Source organism: Thunnus maccoyii, chromosome 11, assembly GCF_910596095.1.
Source record: "Thunnus maccoyii chromosome 11, fThuMac1.1, whole genome shotgun sequence".
Classification (NCBI taxonomy): domain Eukaryota; kingdom Metazoa; phylum Chordata; class Actinopteri; order Scombriformes; family Scombridae; genus Thunnus; species Thunnus maccoyii.
Window position 1 is genome coordinate 30,370,682 of NC_056543.1, and position 22,389 is coordinate 30,393,070.

Genomic DNA, 22,389 nt, shown 5'->3' on the forward strand with positions numbered 1-22,389 from the left:
TTTCACTGCTTTTCCCAAGCTGACTGAGGTCATTGTGTGTGCAACTTGTCTGACCGTCTTGGAGACAACACTGCTTCAAGGATTACATATGGAAAATGTCAGCAGATTCAGCTGCAAGGAAGGTCTGTAAATGTAAATGCGGGGTTATAGTAAATGCTTATTTTCTAATTTGATGCCTCACCGGGTCCATCAAGTTTTCACTGAACTGAGAGGTATTAGTCAGATAATCAGACTGAATTGCCATTTCGTTTTCAGTTAAACGCTGAGAAAATCAGAGAGGTGGGCAGCAATTCAGAGATCTAGAATTAGGCATGGACAGCATTGCATTCGTGTTCACTTTACGTTCTTAAAGTTCACCTTAAAGCTATATTCAGTGGTCACAGGATGAGATAGTCCCACATTTTAAAAAAAAAAGTGAGGTACAGCTTACCTGGCCATTGCAACTCCGAACACACATCCGCCAACGGTCGACCAGAAACCAATCCACCCTGCATCCACCTGTGTGTTAGAGGAGAGGAGAGGAGAGGAGAAGAGAGGAGAGGAGAGGAGAGGAGAGGAGAGGAGAGGAGAGGAGAGGAGAGGAGAGGAGAGGAGAGGAGAGGAGAGGGGAGGGGAGGAGAGGACAGGAGAGGAGAGGGGAGGGGAGGAGAGGACAGGAGAGTAGAGGAGAGGGGAGGAGAGGACAGGAGAGTAGAGGAGAGGGGAGGAGAGGAGAAGAGAAGAGAAGAGAAGAGAAGAGAAGAGAAGAGAAGAGAAGAGAAGAGAAGAGAAGAGAAGAGAAGAGAAGAGAAGAGAAGAGAAAGTTATTCGGTGTTCAACATGCAGGCCGTGACTGTGAGCACAGAGCTAGACAGAGAGCAGGCACTAAGCGTCTTAAGTCTGCAAATGTCTGTCAGTCACTGTCTGGTAAATTACAAGGCAGCAATGCTGTTGAAGGAAATAAAAACAGCTGTGTGTGTGTGTGTGTGTGTGTGTGTGTGGGCAAGATTGTTGTCCCTTCTTATATACACTGATGTAGGCCAACGCATACACATGGCCTTAAAGTCAGAAGAAAGGACATTTTGGGCAGAGGACTGCAGCAGAATCAATGAGGTAAAGTGTAGCACATGTGCATGCACACACACACACACACAAAACCAATCAGTGTGGGGCACCCAGGCAAGAACGTCTCCGAGTGCCAAATAAGGTGTTTGGTTCCCATCAATCTCCCTGAGGCAATAACTCACATTCAACCAAATCCAACCAGATGGAAGATGCGACAGAAACGGTGCAGAATCTAAAGTAGGATGTGGTGCTTTTTGCTTAATCATACTCTGCATTGACCTGTCAAGAAAGTCTATAATGAAGAAAAGTGGACTATCAAGATTATTAAATGTAAAATGTATTCTGGCTTAGTAAGTGATGAATGCCAAAATGTCATTATATTTGATCTAAATTACACTCCTCCTCCTCCTGTTCTGTGTGGGCCACCCTTTATGCGACGCTAAAAGCTTATTGAAAGGCACCCATCTCTTGTTTGCATAACCTGAGGCAGCATGGTGAGATGAACCGCAACCCCCCCGGTAAACGATGAAGATCTTTGCTACTGTTGTCATAGAGACATCAAAATATTTGATTCACAAACATTTTAAAACGCCCACAAAGCCCCATGCCACCTATAACTGCTGCTTATTATCTATGTAGACATTGCAGCACCAATGCAAAGGTTTCTAAGGCGTATAATGTCACATCAGTTTGCACACCAATTTAGGAAGCTAAACACAAATTGCTTGCCAAGCCATTTCAGTTCTGAGATGCAAATGACTATGTTTCATGTGCGGGTGGAGAGTTAATTAACCGCAGTATTCTTAGTGCCTTGGAACCCTAAAAAAAAGCCAGATTTGAAGCTTAATCATGTCTGCTATATAGCGATTGTGTCAATAAGCTGGTGTTAGGGTAAGGAAAGCCAGGACTCCAGGCTCTTGACACGTTAATGTGTTTGTTTTCTTAATTCTCTCTCTTCAGCTCTCGTTATAAGCCATTTTAAGCCAATAATCAAAGACCTTATCCTTAGCTTTAGTTTGAAATGGTATTCCTGCACAAATTCACTTCATGTAATCCCAGAAAATCCACAAAACAATCTTTAATAGTAAGGAAGTGTTCTACTGTATCTGAAGGCAGAGCATGCATTCTGTTATACAGTTATACAGTGCCCCAGAACTTCACAAGAGAATCTGTAAGGGAATAAAAGAAGACTAATCAAACTAAAAGAAGTGGGACACATTGGACCAGCCTTCTTCTTCTGTGAATTCTAAATGGCTACATTCCATTAAGGGAACAATTACGTATGACTGATGAGCACAGTAAGGCACCTGTTTCCTGAGTCTTATTCATTATGGTGATGCTAAGCTCAATGCTCAATCCTCCTTTGCAGCTCTCACACATTTCCCTTACAGAGCTCACACAGCAGGCATTAAGCAACAGGAGTGCATTGCTTTTACAAGATTATATACTATTCCAATTCCAAGTCAGATCCAATCCAAGAATACCACACCTTAGCCTTAGTCTGTCCACTTAAACTTTCACCATTCTCCTGTGTTTGAATGGTTCTTGTCCTCGTCTGACCTGAACTTGTACTTTCTACCAATATAAAACACACTGGAGAGCAGGCTGTAAGATTTTGTAACTGCAAGAAAAACACACTGACTGCATTTGAGAATACATAATCTCAGGTATAAAACTGAAACAAGGATAGCAACGAAAAACCACTGAGACGTGCTTCTGTCAAAGAAGTATACAAACTGCCCAATTCTGCAGTTTTTATTTCTTTTTCAAGCAGCAACCACTGCGTCTCAGGGTTGAAGTCAGCATGGAAATGCCTTGAGAGGCAGTTCTTCTAATGGTCGCTACATGATCACTGGGAAGCGCTCAAACTCGGGGTTGTGAAGTCATTCATGTGGGGTTGCAACTCATGCCCAACTTCCAAAAAGGGAGAAATCCACCAAGCAGAGTGTCATGCCTTTAGACTTGTAGGTGCTGTTTCAGATCAGAACAACTCAGCTATGAATGTGCCCTTGATGCCAATAAAACTAAATGATCTGCAAAAAGTAAAGATGCACTCCTGAAGACAATACCCACACCATCCATTTTCTGGCACTTATCTGTGGCTGGCTCAGAGCAGCCTTCAGGTTCAGCCCCCTCTTTACCACAATGGTCCAGTCCAATGCTTGCATTACTGTTGATGCCACCCCAACCCACCTGTCAACTGAACACACTATTTTATCCTCACTAATGAACAAGACTGAGATACTTGAATTCCTTCACTTGGGGCAGCAATTCACTCCCAACCCAGAGGAACCATAGCCTCAGACTTGGAGGGGCTGACTATTTCTTTACGTGAAAATCAAAAACAGATTTATCAAAAGGGTAAGAAGCCTCTGTTATGTAAGGATTAGATGACTTGTAGCAATGACCCACGTACACCATATTCCCAGAGTAGCCCCCAAAGGGACATGGTTACAGGCATATCCATCACATCCACAGAGCACACATAGCTTGGATGGGCAACCAATAAAACCCCTTCCGTATCTTAGCTAGAATAAGCTTGTCCACTGTTCCACAGTCAAGATTAATTGCACAGGGCTCCTCCTGAATCTTATGTTTGACTGTAGCCTCTTTTCCAACACCCTGGCATGCACATTCCCAGGGAGGCTGAGCAGTGTGATACCTGCACAACTAGAGCTGAATCACCACACTTATGTGAATCGATTTTTTTCACCCACCCCTTCTTCCTACCCAGGGAAGCTGCAGGAGCCTGGCTTTGTGTGTGTGTGTGTGTGTGTGTGTGTGTGTGTGTATGGGGTGGGTGATCTCCAGTTTCCCAATCAGGCTTCAACATGAAAGCACTTCAATGTGACTCCAAAGGTGTTTGCATCTGTGTCCTATACTACCCTTGGCTCTCTTTATGTAGAGTTCACTTGCGCTCAAAATCAAGTGTCACTCCAAAACAAGAGCTAGGGCTGAGGAAGCAGTCTGAGATGCAGCATTAGGTTTTAACAATCACCACAGTTTCATCCAGGATCCACCCTTTTTCCTAAATATGCATTTTCCAGGCGTTTACAAGACAGAGGCAAGAGTTAAACCCAACTCCAGGCTTCAAAGTGATGCTTCAGAATCCTGTGGGTGATGTTACAGATGCCATATAAATGTTTCACACACACAGTCTGTGTGTGTTTTAAGGTTTGCTGAAATTCCATCTATGTTCATACAGCACTGACATTTACAAAGCCACAAACATGGAAACTACTTGGAACTATATGTCCATGTACCTTATAAAAGCCCAATATGTAGTTACCCTCATACAGTTTCAGCATCACCTAAACCCTGCTGTCTCCTAAGCTAGCTTCCGTCGGATCACCATATCGCTTCCTGCTGTGCCATTTGCCAGCCAGTGGACCCTTACGTGTCTTTGCCCCTCTATCTGTCATTTACTGAATTAATCCTTGCAAGTTAAACACCCCAGGTGCATTTCTGGTAAACTCCTCTCAGTATGACACCTGCTTACCAGACAGCTGGCTTGGTGCTGGCTTTTTATCATCTGTAGGACATGTTTCTTTTGACATCATGATATAAAGTAGAAAGTTTTTCTACTACAATACTTTAGGACCCTCTCCTGTGGACTGGGCACAAGTTTGTTTCCAATCCAATCTTCTCTCTCAATCTTGTCTCATCTGATGACAACTGCTCCCGCTGCCTCACAGCAGCCACGGTCATCTTTCAATCAGACTGCATGGCTAGCTGAGAAAACAGATGACAGAAACATCTATATTTTTTTGGGAAGAACCCTGAACAAACAGCTGACAGAAAAATGCTGACAAAGATCGAGGGAGGGTAGAAAAAGAGGAAACAGACAAAGGATAAGGATATGGATAAATGACTGCATGAAGCAAATGTATAACAAAGTTGTCAACTATGAGCCCTTCAGAGAACTGACAACAACAACATGTGACATCTGCAATACAGAGGTCATTATTTGGAATGCGTGCAGCACTAGACCTAACGCTGTGAGAGGGAAAAGAGATGGACAGGAAAGGGAGAGAAAGAGAGAGACCTACAAAACTGGGGAGAAACCTGCAACTGGGAGGGACAATGAAAATAAACCAAGTTGGCATGTAGGTGGAGGTCATTACATCAGATACCGATGTGGTCTGTGAGCACAAATGAAGGGAATGCAATACGATGTAAGTGGTGCACTTAGGCGCAAAATGAGTACACTTGCATTCTGCCTGTTTGGAGCAGGATCTGCTCTGCATACTGTATATACCTAACCCTGCTCTTTCTATCAGGAGTTGCACTACACACGCAGACTGGCACTGGCAGCAGTACAATGAACCAATTATCAGCAAAAGAAAGGACTACCAAGGTAGACACATCTGTTTGTTTATACACCTGCTTGTAACCATCCATCTGCACAAAAATGAACACATTATTGGAAAGCATGAGGAAATTAATAGAAAGTATGAAATTGCTCTCTTGCTATCAATGTACCTTGGCCTCAGGCACTTGCTGCATATTTTAAATTACCAGAGATACAGTAAGACTCAGTAACATTTTAAAGTGATGAGAGAAGGATAATAAAAGAGCAAGGAAACAGAGAAATGGAAAATTGTTTTCACATTGCAGAAAACATCGGACTTTAAGGACAGAAGGAGGAAAACAGTCTACATACGTCACATCTTGTGCTTGTATGAAATGCTCATTTCACACCCATCTTTCCGCGCTGTTTTTGGATCTAACAGAATCAACAAAGCTAACAGCAAATAGGAAAGCAGGATGAGTTGAAGCCACGATTTGGATCTGTGGATGCATAGTGAGCGATGCAAAAAAAAAAAAAAAAAGGAAAAGGAGATGCAGTATTTGCTTTTCCTCAGTTCAACCTGACTTTAAGAACAAACATCTCTATGTCTGAAGAACAAAGTAAAAATTTCAAAAATCTTCAGTTGCATTAGTACTCCTACTCCTCACCATGTTTAGATGCATCGCCATACTTTTTCATACATTTTTTAACCTCGAAGTTTTGTACTCAGGGGATATCCTGTAACATACCTCACCTCGCTGCTATCTTCTTAACTAGCATAGATAAAAGACATGCGGAAGAGAGAGAACAATCTTTTGAGAACAAATGAAATCTAATAACAATTTGGTATGCTATCTGCTACCTCTTGACAGACATATAAAGATAGAAGTGTGATGAGAAGTGTCTCATTCTCTGCTCTCCTGTGTGTGATCTCCTCTGCAGCAGCACCTGTCTGATGATAACCTTGAAAACATCCTTCCTTTGTCTTCTGACACACTGCTGTGTCGGGAGCTGTAAGATGTAAACTATATGGAGCTCTCTCTCTCTAACCTGTGTCGCACTGACAGCTCCACCCAACTTGTCTTCCTCTTTTGTCTGCGTAAGATTGAAGATGATGAGCAGACATGCAAATGTTGAACTGCAATTGACTGGCCCCTTCACAAAAGATGGACGAAACCTCTGATTAGGTTCAATAAGTGGAAAAGAGAAAAGCGAGAGAAAAGAGCCCAGGTGAATGATAATTTTCTTCTTACTTGTCGGTTCTTAGAAATAAGAAATATGACTGTCTGTTTTTAGCTGATGAGGGGCAGTTCTTTTTTACTTGTAAGTGTATTCACAAGAGTACAAGAGGAGGTTAATAAACTAGTGCAGAAGGATTCAGCTGTCTGGAGGCCTTCTGCACTGAAATGGCTATAATGTTCTATTGTCGGTAGACTAGCTTTGGAGTTAATTACACCTCACCACTATTTCAGATCTGCTTTAAACACAGTTAATGCTTTCTGTGCACTGTTGTTAGAGAACATCATCTGCACAATAACATACTTCACTCCCTGCAGGTATAGGGAGTTTCTGAGAAGTGTTTCAGGTGTTGGTTTTCAGTCATCCAGGTCATGGAGCTAAGTCAGTGGGAAATTGAATTGCTTTAGATGTTTCAAAATGCAACCATGAGACTGAAGAGAAAGCTTACCAGCTATTTATCCCATTGTTCAGAGAGTGGGCTACCTCTGTGAGAAGTCTTGCAAATTGTTAGAACAGTTGAGCTTTTCAAGGTTTTCAAAATGGGAAAATCAAAGCTGGCAAATGGATTGGTGAGCTACTTGTGTTGGTTTATTTTCATGCAGAAATACAAGACGAGCCTCTATTCATACTTGATTGCAAATTATCGACCAAAAAAAAGTAACCAAGATGAAATGTGTTGGGCAGAATAAGTGGTGACCAAGTCTGCACATTTTCACAAAAGCCAGTCAAAATAGCAGTGCTGACCAAGGATTGTGCCTTTTTTGATTTGAAAGGTGTTTGAAGTGGTCTCCTAGAGAAACAGTTTTTGGCACAGAAAAAGAAACTCACCCATAGTCACTATATTCAGCATTGTGGCCTTGGTTTACTGATATGCTTCCTTACATTAACAAGATTAAAAGTTATGTGTGTGTGTGTGTGTGTGTGTGTGTGCGTGCTGCCTACCTGGCTGACTTTGGCTGGTGTAAGGACCATGTCGAGGACTCCTGCCCAGCCAGCAATCACTCCTGTGGGGACTGCATAGGCAAGCGCTATCATCAAGAACCGCAGGTTGCTAAAGGGGACAAAAAAAACCAAATTTGAGACTCAAGATTGCACTCACAAAAAGTCTCACAAGCTAAGATGTTTGTGTACTGGTTCTTCCCAAAATATGAATATGGATGAGTTCTCCAACATGGTGTGACTACACAAGATTAGATGCATAATGTGTCCTTGTGTCCTGAATAATACACTGGACATAATATTCTGTGAAAAGACAGTAGGTTGTTATTTTGTTATCATCTGGTTTCTTTATTAACTACAACCATGTTCCTTAATAAGAGACTGTTAAAATCATTTCTTTTGCAGGGCCTATTAACAACTTCTGGTTAAGGGCTGGATCATGCTAGAATAGAACAAGTTTATACAACATGTTGTCTGACCACGTTAGAAGGCAATAGTTTTTATAGCTGTTCTGAACGACCACACTGGACGGCTCAGTCAGATAATCTCATAATAAAATACAGGCATAACAGCACACAGGCAGTCTCTCCTGGAAGGCTTTCATAGTGTTGCATTCAGCTGTTAATGTGAAAAGTGAACCAAATAATTGTGTGAAGAATGAAAGAGAGTTTGAGACAGAAGTTCAAATATGGAATGTCGGATTATCTATTTTGGAAAGTTACAAAACTTGTCGAACACAGCCTCTGCAATTCAGACGTTGGAAAGGAGTGGGGGGAAGGGGGTTTCCCAAGCTGTTCAACCAATCGACAAGCACTTCTGATGAAGTATGCTGGTACTTCTCATTTAGGCCAATCAATTTTCATGGAGAAAAAAATACATACTGTAGTTCACAATCACTGCACATCCATTATTATGTGCCACGGTTTCTTCCATTTAACATGCAGCAGTTTGCTAAAAAATCAAATACCGAATTGGCAGATCTCCCATGAATTTAATGAGGCATCCGCTACATCTTGCTTTCCATCATTCATGTCAAAGGTACAGTATTGTCACATCTGCTGTTTAAGTCTCCCATTATAACAAAAAAAGGCCAATATTTTAATATTTATAAATGTGTATCCAAAGACTCCTAGCATATACACAGGTGAGGTTTGATTTTAATCGAGAGTCATCAATGGTTTCGCAGTGATTATTCAACAACAAAATGTCAGTAACTGCATGAATGCATGAGAGCTCCTCCAAGTGCAACCTACATCCCAGCAGCACTGGCAGCACTGGCTCCAGGGCTTTTTTTACTTGCCTACAGTATGCTGTCACTTTACACATACACACACAGCTCCTGTCACAGCAAAAGATCTATTCTTGTGAAAAGCGTAGTGACAGAGAGATAAGCAGCTACCTGAGCACAGTGGGCAGAGCCGCTGGAATAAAGCTGAGAGGTATCAGAGGGCAACACACACCTAAAACTAAACAGTACTGTCTTAAACTATGGATTTAGAAGATTATTCTAAACGGTCCTGTATGGCTTAACAGAATGTAACATAGTGCTGATTCATTTGTTGGATCGATTGCAAAGTAAACTGATCTGCTAAGAGAAATAATGGAACTGGATCAATCTGGCTTCAGTAATAATTGATCAAACACACTAAATCACAACAAACGTTGCTGTTAAGATTGAAAAACCAAAACTGGTACAATCTTACTGTTAATCTCTCAGTATTAGTAATGTATTACTGCTAATGTCACTATTACTACCACTGTGACAGCTGCTATTGTCACTACAATTTCTACTGCTGCTGAATTTGGAATGTGTGGTCAAGACTGTTCAAAACACACATTTTAAAATGAGTGAAACTGTTAAGATTCTTCTCTATCTTTAGATATCTGTTTAAAAGTTATACTCCAGTTTGACAGCGCTGTTTAAAGGAAACAGCCAGAAGTCAGATGTTTGGCATCATATCGTAATGTACAATGAAATAACAGAATCACTTTTTGTCTCCCATTTAAAGATAATGTTTAAAACATAATTCTGTTGTCTGTTTTTGACCTTGTAGGAGGAAATAGATAGTTTAAAATGTTTATGTAAAAGTGTTTAGAATTTTTATGAGATTGTAGCATCTTTCCAAAGGTTTGGTTGTAGAAAAATGAGCCAATCCTATTGATAATTGGTACAGTCTAGTATTCTTCTCAGTGTTCCTGGGTCGTATCTGAGGGAGGAAGGGGTTGAGGTTATTATTTTGGCATTTTTGCCTTTATTTGACAGCTGAAAGTGCAGAGAGACGGCAAACAAGGGTAAAGAGAGGTGTAACACATATGAAAGGTCTGTGTGAATTGATTTTTTTTTTACCAATAGATGTATCATTAAGTCTGTAAAACTTAAGAAAACTGTGAAAAATGCCTGTCACAATTTCTGAAACCAATAGTTGAAAACCCAAAGATGTTTCATTTAAAATGATATTACAAAGTTAAAGGCAGCAAGTTCTCACACAAATTAATTGTTTGTTTTGTTTGATAAATGACTTAAAGGACCAGTGTGTGAGATTTAGTGGCATCTAGTGGTGAGGTTGCAGATTGCAACCAACTGAATACTCTTCCCCTTCCAAGCGTGTAGGAAAACCTATGGCAGACGCAAAAGGCCCTCTCTAGAGACACTGTTTGGTTTGTCCGTTCTGGGCTACTGTAGAAACATGGCGGTGCAACATGGCGGGCTCTGTGGAAGAGGACCTGTTCCCTATGTAGATATAAAGAGCTCAATCTAAGGTAAAAAAAAAACAAAACACAAATGTTCTTATTTTCAGGTCATTATACTCTAATTAAAACATTCTTATAATTATTATATTCCATTTCTGCCAAGTCTGCTCTGCTAGATGCAACTAAATTCTTCACACTGCACCTTAAAACAATTGTCAATTATCAAAATTGTTGCTGAATAATTTTCTGTCAATCGACTAATTGATTAATTGGCTGCTTGTTTCAGCTCTATCTAAAAGTTTTGTGAACTAATATCAACTTATCAAGTTATTAACTGAAACCAAACTGTACAAATAAGATAAAAACAAGCATCATCTCTAAGCTGATAAATGGCATTTGTGTTTATTTGCCCCAAACAGCCAAAATACATTACTGTACATTAGCTGTAAGCTAGCTAGCAACGGCTAGCTCTGTACGTTCATGAAGTACATTCATGAAGCGGCGCGATATATGCAAATTTTTTCTCAAGATGAAACATTTTCACGGCTATTCACTTCTTTGCATTGACTTTGTATATAATCGCGTGTATGAAAAATTTGCTTCACATGGTCTGAACACACCATTACACCTCTTCCTAACTGGAAGTTTTTCCCAATGAAGATGTCCTAACCTGCTCCATGCGTGAGTGAACAGGCTAAGAAATGTGTCGCTTGTTTTAAAAAAACACTCACCCCGGCTCTATTTTTACGAAATTAGAAGAAGTAGGTCTATTTGCGGACTCGCAGTACCTACATGACACACCCACTTGGTTAGGTTTAGGTACGAGCAGTGAGATGGTTAGGGGTTGGGGGGTGTGTCATGTAGTAAAGTGGGCGTGTCATGTAGTGAAGTAGGTGTCGTGTGTCGTGTAGGTCTGCAAGACTGCAGATAGATCCTTCTCAATTTTCACACACACTTCCTCCACCTCCAACCTATTTTCATTGGTCAAAATCGAAGCTGGCGTCCTTGACATTTCTGTTTCACCTCCAGTCAGCAGTCAACATGGACAAAGAGAGATAAGAAATTCTAAGCCTATATAAAATGTCACAGTGTACAAATCACAAAAAAATAATCATTCTAGCTGAGGAAATGATTAAAACTTGAGAGTAATGAATAAAGAAGAGAGGGAGAAATTATAAGCGGCGCAAAAAAAATCTCATCCCCTCTTCTCACTGTGACATCACTCGTAGTTGATCTGGACAATTTTTCGCGCTCCATCCAGTAGAGTTCGCTCGCTCGCTGTATGTTCAGAAGAGGTGTTAGGCTATAGATATTGTGCTGCAGGATCTTAGACAAACTGTCTGCTTATATCTCATTAGCTGACAGTGAGCAGTGTCTAACAGGAAAAAAAGAAAGACACCCCTAAACTCTATGCCTAGTTATGTATGTACACCTAGTATACACACACAGAGCTCACCTCTTTAGGGTATATGGCACCCCTCCAGTCACAGTCAACCCAATTACAATCATTTGGAACACCCACGCTAATCACCTTCGCCCAATGAGGTGGCATGCTGATTTAAATCAGTGCCACCTTCTCAACTCTAACAATGTGATTAGAATCACTGGGTGTCTGACAAATGAGGCAGGGCTGGCAGAGCAGGCAGCAGATTCATAGATTGTTTTGTTTTCCTGATCTCCTCTTTTTTGTTTATGGACACTGTTAAGCTCCTGCATTTATCCACCCCCCTGCTTTGTTCATTATAATGCAGGCAGCATCCTGAGCAGTATCGTGTGGGGACATCTGGAGAGCACTTTGCGGCCCTCCCACATCCCCCCCCCTAAGGCTTCAAATGCTCAACACACAGACAGATAAAGTTCACACACACACACACTTTAAGTCAGTCTTTGAGTTGCAAACCATGGGAAGAACGTGTCCCGAGATGCATAACCTGAACAGCAAAAAGCATTCTTGTTGTAAACATATGCACGCCCTTTCTCTGTCCTGACACTGGTGCACTTTACACAATGAATCACTTGATCCGCAGAATGCTTTGACTCAAAACAAACAAAAACAAACCTGTCTCTCTGCTGCAGGCATGACTCGTCCTATGCAGTACGAAGCTACTTGGCCTTGGAGAGAGTACGGAGGGACAGTCATAAAAAGCCCCGTGATGGAGCACCCTCTCTGTTTTTCTCCCAGCACCCTTTTCATTAACCTTGCCACAACGGCAGGAAATCAATATCCATGCACCTTTTTCCCCATCTGGGTTCTTATTTAGATAACCAAATGTAAAAGCAGACACTAGCTACTGGGTAAGACAGGGGACATTTTTTTTCTCCCCGTCCCTTCCTGCTGGTGATGAAATATTTCCGAAGAAGTCTCAAAGCTAGCCGCATCATCAGCTAAGTGCCATTTGTCCTTGGCAGACCCGGCTGGAAATCAATGCATCAGGATGACAGCTTTCAAAACTAAAATGAGTATGACTGGGAAGGAGGGGAATCATCGATACTCCGGCTTTGAGCTGTTTAGTACTCCCTCACATTGTGATTAAAACACAATAATAACTTTACACCTCGTGTAGAGACATTCAGGCTTCTAATTAGACCGCTGCTGTGGAAGCAGATGTGAACAGCTGGAAGCACTCATCAAGCTGAAGATCATTAACCAGTGCTCAGACCCTGACACGCTAATGGATGAACTGATACATCAGTGGATAGTTATCAGGCTGACTAACTGGCTAGTTGGCTGCCACCTGCTGTAATCATAGAGGCCACAAAACATTTTGTCACCTTTACTGGAGATGCATCGATCAAATGCCCCGGATCGTTATCAGGGCTGATATTAGTGACCTTGTGAAGTGGACAGGGCATCATCCAGACATGACCGATTCACATTAAATACAGTTTCTTCATCCCTGTCATTATAAAATTCTGTATTTCTGTTACTACTATTTATTAAGTTACAGCAGGCTTTCAACTCAGTATTTAGTGCCTCATGTTACGTTACATAAAAATGATCCCAATGAGTTTCACACAATGTGGTATTCTAGATTTAGTAAAAAAAGACAGCACTGGTATTAGATTGGGAATCAATATTGGCAAATGTCCAGTCTGCGACTGGTGATGAGATTTAAGAACTAGAAAGTATGTACAGAGAAAAAAAAAGATTTCTAGTCAATTACAACACTTATTCTCAGCATTTTAAGAGTTTCCATGTACACTAAAAATATTTATTTAAAAATGTATTTAATGTCAATGTCAAAAAGTATGACAACATATGCCAAACACATTCAAAGAACAACATTTGTCATAAGTGGAGACATATTTTCAGGGTGTGTGTGTGTGTGTTCACAAATGCTCCGTGACCCAAACAATTACTGTTTAATTCAATAATTTAATAATTAATAAACCACTTACTCTGATGGGTGAAACAGTTCTAGAGTGTGAGTTCTACCTGGGACGTTTTGGCAACGCACCACTTAGTTGTAGCGTGGATGTATACTAGCCGGCTTAGCCAAGGTAGGCTGGTTACCCTGGTTACCTTGTAGTGTTGCTGCCTTCAGAGACAAACGAGAGAGCCGTAACACTGACCGAGTGCAACACTATTATTAAAACAGCATCTCCTCATCCCCCTCCCCTCTCTGTGGTGGTGTCTTTTCACTCCGCCTTTGAGTGAAAACATTCAGAAGAGCTATTTGATTTCTGATGTGGTCAAACAGCACGTAGTAAGAACCAGTTCTGAGAGAGTAAAATGTAGTTAAAAAGAATAAAAGTAGAAGTAGTGGTTTGGTCCCTCTGACTGATATATTATTATATATGACATCATTAGATTATTAATACTGAAGCATCAGTGTTAGAGCAGCATGTTACTGTTGTAGCTGCTGGAGGTGGAGCTAGTTTACACTACTTTATATACAGTTAGACCATAAATCAGCATAAAACAGCTGTCAGCAGGTGTCCTGACTCCTTGCAAGACAAAGAAAAGTTGTTTTCCTTTTTTACTGCAGCAAATAAACTGTTTCAGTAATAGTTATAACCAATTTATTAATTCATTGTTGGATGATTACATTTTTCAAAATAAAGGACCAAAATGATATTTTCTACCTTTCTTTTTTTCTGTTGTACCGTAATCCATGTACCAAGCCCAAAGGTACATACTGAACCGTGACTTTTTTGTACTGTTACAGCCCTAGTTATGAGGGCATTTCAGTAGAAACAGCCTTCTGGTGCTGCTAGAAATACAGTTGGTGAGAGCGCTGAGACTGAACCAAGCTGTAAATGTGCTGTAAAATGAAAACAATGAGCTCAAAGAGGCTGAAAAGCTCTGTAGAGTTGCAGAGATGGTGACACCTCCCTGTAGCCGTTTGACTAGATTTTCATTGAAATGCTTAATAAGTGGTGCTTTAAAGTTGAATTCTTCTACCTGAAGTATTTCCATTATTTTGTCTACCTCCTGTGTGAATACACATGCACACAAAAACTCAAAAGTCACTTTTTCCTGCTCCATGTCTAGTCCCTGCAGGAGAATTCTAAGGTTTGATGCTGCTGGACTGAAATACAACATGCCGCCTAAACAGGTCACTGGAAGGCTGCCTATCACAAGTGGAACAGAAACCCATTCAGCTGGATGGCCTAGTTAAGTTGGCCTGTCTGTGTGTGTGTGTGAGTGTGTGTGTGTGCACGTACATCTGTCCAAAACTATGCATTAGGTTAATATCAGCTTGGTCGCTGTCATCTGTCACAGGGAGCTCTTACAGGGAGTTAAGCCTGTCTGTGCTTGTCAGAGGCCTGTGGAAACCCTGGCACTGTAGTGAAGCTATTTCTTACTGCAGGGGACCAAGAGTCGCCAACAAACCTATAGGCCAACTCCCCAGCTGTCGTCGCCCAGCTTTTCTACTTCTTTCTCCAGCCCTTTAATCCCTAGCCACTGCCAAAGGCCTCATTCCTCTACAAGCCAGGCAAAAGGCATAGCATTCGCTCCTCAGGCAATGCCGTTTCCTCATGGCCCCGAGGATAAATATTGCCTTGGTTTAAAGTGGAGGTGGGGGGCTGGGGTGTTGCAGAGTTTAACTGAAGTGTGATTCAATCATTGACTCTAGATTTCCTCTTACCTATCCCTTTATACATTTCCCAGGGAGGAAAAAAAAGATAAAGGTGATGAAACATCAATAAAAGCATTCCGCTAATACTGAGAGTCAGTACCTTGTCATAACCAACCACCTCTCTTCCTTTAAACACACGTGTCTGCAGCCCTGATGGTAAAGATGCAGAGGATGATGTCGTTTTTAAAAGCGACCAGTATATTATAGCTTAGTAATTAATCTAGAGGGAAGGCTGGGGTTTCTTTGATAACAATTCAAGCAGATGGTGAGTGGCGAACCCCTTCGTTAAGATTCCATATCCTTCTCCAACGCAAGATTCTGTCACTTGAACTTTCCTAGACAAGAAGCGCGCGATACATAACTAAATAAGTAACCATACTAGACATAATATACTTGTAGACACAGCGGTTAGAGAGAATTGGAGGTGCTGCAGAAATACGCTCCTAACTGCTCTCTTAGAGTCTGATGTCGTAAAACATAACAGCACCTGAAACTAATTTGAAATGCAGACTCGCTTGCTTCACACATCCACACCTGAGTTGAATCAAGGACAAAATCAAGCTAGGCATACTGAATACTGTAGTGACAAAACTGGTTTCAACAAAAGGTGGCAGTTGGTATTGGTCTTTCAGATGACTTTGTGTGTGAATGTGTGTGTGTGTGTGTGTGTGTGTGTTTGCACCTCAGAAGTCTGCAGATGCTGCTCCTGTAACTGAGTCTCTGGCTCGCAGCGGCCACACTGGGAGGCATCGGTGGGCGTGACGGGAAATAGAGCAGGACTGCCACAAAAAGCACAGCAATTGCAGCCAATTCTGCCGGAGCACAGTGACACAGATAAAAGAGACATACATGTCATTTTCATAGATAAGACAGATCTGACCATTCTGACATTTTAAAAGGTCACTGTGACATCTAAAGGTCTTCTGAAACATCCCTGGAATGAACATTATAAACCACTAGACAAGGCTATAGACTACATACATTTTCATGTCACAGTATCATGCAATTTGGCATAGCAATAGTTAATATCCAAGTCTTATTTCTCTTTTACAGTCTGGTCATTTCCAAAAAGCTCCAGTGCAGCCATATCCACATGTCCCTTTCATTACCTCAGATATGGATTGATCAAGCAGCAGCTTCCTGTTACTCCCTGATAGAGCTGCATTCCAACTGACATTGATCTATCATTTGGCAGGTAGCCAGTGTCTTTGGATAACCCCCAAAACTTTTGGTTGATGAAAGGTTTCTGCTTTGTCCCTTAGGTTAAACAAAAGCTGCAGCCTCAATCTATTACAGCATGGTTGTTTCTCTTTTTCAACGTGCCTTTAATTTTCTGAATCAGTTAAGCATAACAGTCCCAGCAATCTATTTTTCAGGGGGGCGTTTATGAAGATTATAATTGGGTTTTTTTTTGGTAGTTGTGCAAAATTCTCGGATCCCCTTCGCCTGATTGTATTTGTGTCCCTTGACAGGGCTGACATGATGTTGAAATGATGTGCTATCGATCCTCCATGCCCTCAGAGTTTCTCGCTTGCTGTAAGTACCTGCATACATAACCAGCTGGATCCTGTCTCTGATGGAGCTGTTGGAAACTGCTGCTGCCATCGTGGTTGCTGCAAGGGTGTCATTAGGGGCTGGAACTACTAGAGGTCCAACCACAAACGAGGCAGCGCCTCCCAGGTAGGAGAAGAGTGAGGCCACCGCAGTGGCAGTGGCTCTCTGGTCAGGAGCAAACCACGTGGTGGAGAGGAAGGGGCCGGCACTCATTATGGTTGGGCCGGCTAAACCGTTTAGGAACTGACCTCCATGAATTAACCTGTGGCAGAAAGAGCAGAAAGAAAATGCTTCAAATTTTCATTGAAAACAAGCAAACAATACCAAGAAGAAAAAGAAACACCACATTGTGAGAAAGTGGTGGGACAGTAGGCATAAAGAAATTATTTTCCACATCGTAAGGACTAATTTAAATGTTATGTAAAGGAAATAATCAACTATTCGAATGATGAAACCAGAAACAGGTGAAAGGTCTGAAAGGTTGAGTCTGCAATGACCTTGAAAAGCTATCAATAGAAAATGAGTTAAGAAAAGTGTCATTTAGGTTTTGGTACAAAATCTCAGGTATCATTTTGACACAACATTTGAAATGATGCCCAGCACTAACAGGTCACATAAGTTCATTTGGAGTCTTCGTTTGTCTTTGTTGTTTTCATAATGAATATCAAGGGATGACTGGACTTGTTAGTTTGGGGTGAGCAGAGACAGAAGAGAGTGTTTTCAGCAAATAAAGAGCTAATGATTGAGATGAAAAACTGACAAAAAACAATAATCCTAAAACTATCTTAATGTCTGCCATGTGTGCAGGTGCATCTTTGACTTGGATCACACCGCAGCGAGTCAGTAAAACAAAAAAAAACATCATGATAAATGATGTAATGATGATCTATAGTATCAGTTGGACACACCTTCCCATTTACTTGAATGAGAAAGTGTGTCCAAACTTTTGACTGGTACTGTACATGCTGAAATGATAATGACAGTGTGACACCAGTAATGTGGAGGATAAATTATATTGCTTTTGGCTCTCCTCTTCCATCACTTGTGATGAGATGGAAAAGAAAATAGCAGAGTGGTAAATGCAGCAGTGGCTAGGCACTGAGTTCATTCTCAACTGCAGAAGTGTCAGACATGCCTGCACTGATACAGATGACCAGATCAGGAACAGGGTGATGAATAACTAGGTGTCTCCGTGTTCCACGTAAATCATCATATCCCGATTTAATAGAAACAGGATACCAGGATGTAGACATGCTCATAGATGCCGTTAGAGCGCTAGTCTGTAATAGAACCCCAATAAAAGCTCTCGCAGTTAATTGAGCAATAACGTGTATGAGACCTAAGACTTAGACGCATATAAAAAAGAAGGAGTGGGATGAATAAAAAGTAAGAGCTGCAGAGTATTTTAGGAGGTGCTGGTGTGTAGGCTGCGATGTTAACAGGTCTGAGATGTGGGAAGAAGATACAGGGTGAACAAGTTATTCTCCCATCAATCTATCAGTGACCACAGCACTTTGTATTCTGCCAGGACACATTTATCTGTGAGCCCCAGAGGCAGTGTACAGCAAAGTTAGAAAGAGTTAGAGGGCAGAGAAGTGTAAGAGGACTAGAGAGTAAACATACTGACTGCTTTATGTAAGTATAAAGATGTTGCTTTCTTTTTTTTTTTTTTTTTTTTTTTAAATGGAGGCCTGAGTTTCAAACCTCAGTACTTGTTTGGTGTTGATTGACATGTGTAGGTAGCATGGTGAGGTACTGAAACAGTCAATAACCAAAAGCTGGCAGTGAATGTCTGGTCAGATTTGTAGTCTTATCTACTTAGTCTTTGATCACATAGTTCCTGATTTTTTTTGTTGTTGTTGTTGCTGCCAATATTAGATTTCTTTTTTTGTAATGGTTTTGGAGAAAAACATCTTTGTAGTTATGACGGTAAGGTTTTGATTTCGTATTGTTGTGGTCACACTAAAACCTGAGTATCACATCAGTAGTAACGTGTCCTATTTAAATGTACTTGTCATCAGCATACAGGTGAATTTTCTAAAAGATTAAATTGATGTTTTGACAAGGACAATGACAGCCATGTGTTTTTTCATAGTTTCAGTAAGTCTTGAAACAATCTTATAAACTATGTTATTTAAACTAACATCTTATAAGATCTGGAATAATTTTTTCTTCATGCATCCATGTCATATACTGATAACTATTAGTTTCATATTAATTTTACTTGTCTAAGGAGAGCTATATTTTATCCAAATTGGTTTTATAAGATCTTGAAAAGTGTTAACTTCATTAAACTTTCAGTTTTCTCCTTCAAGGCTGCCCTCATATATGTTGATTTAGGATCAACCGAGCGCAAATACACAGAATATTTTTGAATACCATGAACTCAGAATTAGCCCAAGATCCCTACTCGTCCCCTCTCCTCCTCATTGTTTTCTCTGTCTGCTCCTTTCTTCTCTCTCTCTCTCTTCTTCTTCCTTCCTCCCTGCTGAGCTGTCTCGCACTGCTCTGAATGAATGGTGTCTTTACTGAGCTCACAGACAATCAATCAGCCGTGCGCTGTCTCTGGCGGCTGGCTGTCTCAGTCAGACAGTTCTGGAGGGGGCCGGGGGTGGTGAGGGGTCTGGTGGCATCAGGGGACATTTCAGAGTACATCTGTCTTGCACAGCTCAAGTCTGAAGGAGCACAAGTGAGACTGGAACTTGGAATGTCTGAGTGGCTGATTGTTACTCACCTCCTCAAAGACAATTTCACCTTATTTTTAATCCTGTGCCTGTCATTTTCCCATCATATCCCTGTAACAAATGCGTCATTACTTCACGCCTTCATGTGTTAATTTTAAGCTACATAAATATACTGAATTGAGGCTCACCACTGCAGCCATTTTTGATTGTCTTTGCTGTAGAGCAATGTGGTAGATCCAACATCCTGTATTATAATGGGACCCCACACAAAAGGAGGGTTTCACACATCCTGAAAACCTAAAATTCTGTGATGCTCTTTTCTAGTCAGATAGGAATGCTAAACAATGGCAAAGCTGACCAATATTTTTTGGAAAATATGCAACAAAATAATGATTAGGTTGTTATATGAAATGTTAAAGGCGTGACAGTCCTCCAGACTTGATTTTTGTGCAGTGTCCCTGCAACAACTGGCAGCTGAAGTCTCACATCTGGTCACGGACTATGTAAAGTCAAATATCAGATGGGATCACATTTTCAGGAATTTGCCAAAACAAGTTCCTGTTCTGGTTTAACAAAATAAGGCAAACTTCTTGAGTGTATCATTGTTTAATTCTATCTGAACACACACGGCTGAAGTAAAACTCTGCATAAAAATAAACCAAATTATAATGAAATGAAGGAGATATATCTGAATAAATTAACAAGATCAAGAATGTTATCAAGTATTCACAGCCGACTCTAAGCCTTTCATAGTTTGTTGCAGACAAAGTTCAGTCAGTAGTTAAAAAGTACTGAACCCAGCCTCGCTGTCTTTATGATCACAGGATGGATGTGACTGAGAAAATTGGCTTTAATGTGACAGGTGATGAGGACGGATGGTGAGTAACATGAGGACGAGTGGTCGAGGCAGTCGCATTTTGGCAGGAAAAGGGAGCAGCTTTTTCCAACAGGAGATGATTGAGTTAATCAGTATTGATGAACCCCGTCAGACTGAATCTGATCGAGAAGGAGACAAAGGAGCCGGTGCTGTAGTGAAATCATCCCACTGCTTCTGGTCTGCCAGGGCTGACAGACCCAATTCTGCCATCACACAAAGGCCAATTCTGTCTTGAAAATGGCACCGGAGCAATCGTCAAAGTAATATGACAGCGTGCTGAGGGACCCACAATGTGTTCTGATGACCAATCAGACAGAGTCTGAGATCTAACTGATAGACACTTACTAATCACACAGCTGGTCTGTACTTAGACGAGGAAAGGAATCGAAAGAGTGAATAGAAAGAGTGAATACATTGAAATAGAAGAGAACGAGGAGGGTAAAAAGTTGAAGTCTTTGATTTGAGAGCAGACCTAATCAAAGCGAGGTCTAATCAGTGACCACTGAGGCAAAAGCACCTTTCCACTCCTTATCTGAACTTCTCAAAACAAAAGGCATTCAACTCAGGTCTGTTTTACACGTGACTGAAAGAGCTACACAGAGGATCCTGGATATAAAAGAGAGGAAGTTCCACTGCTCACAAGTTCACGACTGCCTTTGATTTCTGATTAAGGATCTTAAAAACTCACAACAAAGACGTGGTTTACTTCCTCAAGAGGTTATCATAAAAGACAAAAAAACAAAATCACTTCAATCAAACATGAAACGGCATGTGGAACAAACACCTATCTGCAGGGGGCTGTCGGGGGAACTTCACTGTTTCTACCTGGATAACTGTCGCCACTCTTCTCCTCTTCAGAGAAGCAGGAAACTCAAATGCTGTGTTTGATGGCTCTTGCAATGCCCTTGAACTCCACACGTCCAAAAATCTGGAGCCAGCTAGACGTAACTATTGTTAGGCCCCCTCCCTGCCTCTCAGATAATCTAAATAATCATCTAAGCTCCAATGCTGGTATGAAAAAAATGTCCTATTTATTGTATGAGGGCCAGCACACACAGCAGCAGCACAGCTCACTAAACAAAAGCTCTCACAGTCTTGATACTGTTTTATCTCCACAACTGCAAAGCCAAGAGTGACATCTACTGGTGATCCAGTGAGCTACAGGATTCCATCACCCTGCACTTTACTGTCATAATCCGTGACATCCTTTGAAACGTGGCTTCAAGAGCTGTGACCTATTACATTTAATATGCAAATTAGGCTGAACTGTGTCAGAACTAATATTTGCTGTGTGATTTGTGTTATCTTGGCTTTCACTGTGCTATCTTGTTTTCCACTTTGAATACCAAATCTAAGGAGCTGAAGGTCATGGCTATGAAATGTTGTTCCCATCATCCAATGGGAAAACGGCAGGCAGCTCTGACCTGGCTGCACACCTTGAACGTTATGTACTCTTTTAGCTTGAGACACAAAGATCTGATATCCTTGTTGCAGGGCTGGATCCAGGAGAGGAGAGACTTAACACATGCTGGAGTTATTGGTTTTTGGACTTAACTGACACTTGAGAAATACTGAGATGTGAGTTGTCAGTTTTAACTGCAAACAGTCCTCTCCTGTGTGTATCCAACACAAGTAGAGGAAGAGATTTCTTTTTTCTTTGTAGGCCTGTTTCTATTTGAATCTATTTCCCCTTTACAGTAAAAGCAATGGTTAGCAGAAATGTTAAAAGCAAGAGCACATGCATGCTAGTGTGCAGAAGTTCTGGATAAAAACATCTAACAAATGACAAGTGGAGGAGCTGTGTTAGCCTTAACTGCCCACTCTCTTAGAAAACAGAAAGATCATGTTGAACTAGGTTCAAGTGAAAGGCTGAACCCAAAGTTACTTTTTGAGAGCTTTCTGAAGATATGTTCTTTCACAGGTTACCAGATGTCACGAGGATAAAGCCTATTGGCTCCACGCACTATACTGTACAATCAAGCATGA

At 41.2% G+C, this 22,389-nt stretch overlaps 1 protein-coding gene across 1 annotated transcript in view; it reads right to left on the reverse strand.

Moving 5' to 3' along the window:
• The window catches only part of slc49a4 (solute carrier family 49 member 4), a 55,133-nt gene that overhangs the window by 23,563 nt on the left and 9,181 nt on the right, over window positions 1–22,389 (reverse strand). The window contains exons 3-6 of the mRNA XM_042426682.1: window positions 16,833–17,104; window positions 15,971–16,100; window positions 7,517–7,625; window positions 431–498 (exon numbers count right to left, since the gene is read on the reverse strand). Of these exons, the coding sequence (XP_042282616.1) occupies window positions 431–498; window positions 7,517–7,625; window positions 15,971–16,100; window positions 16,833–17,104 (579 nt within the window). The remainder of the gene's footprint in view (window positions 1–430; window positions 499–7,516; window positions 7,626–15,970; window positions 16,101–16,832; window positions 17,105–22,389) is intronic.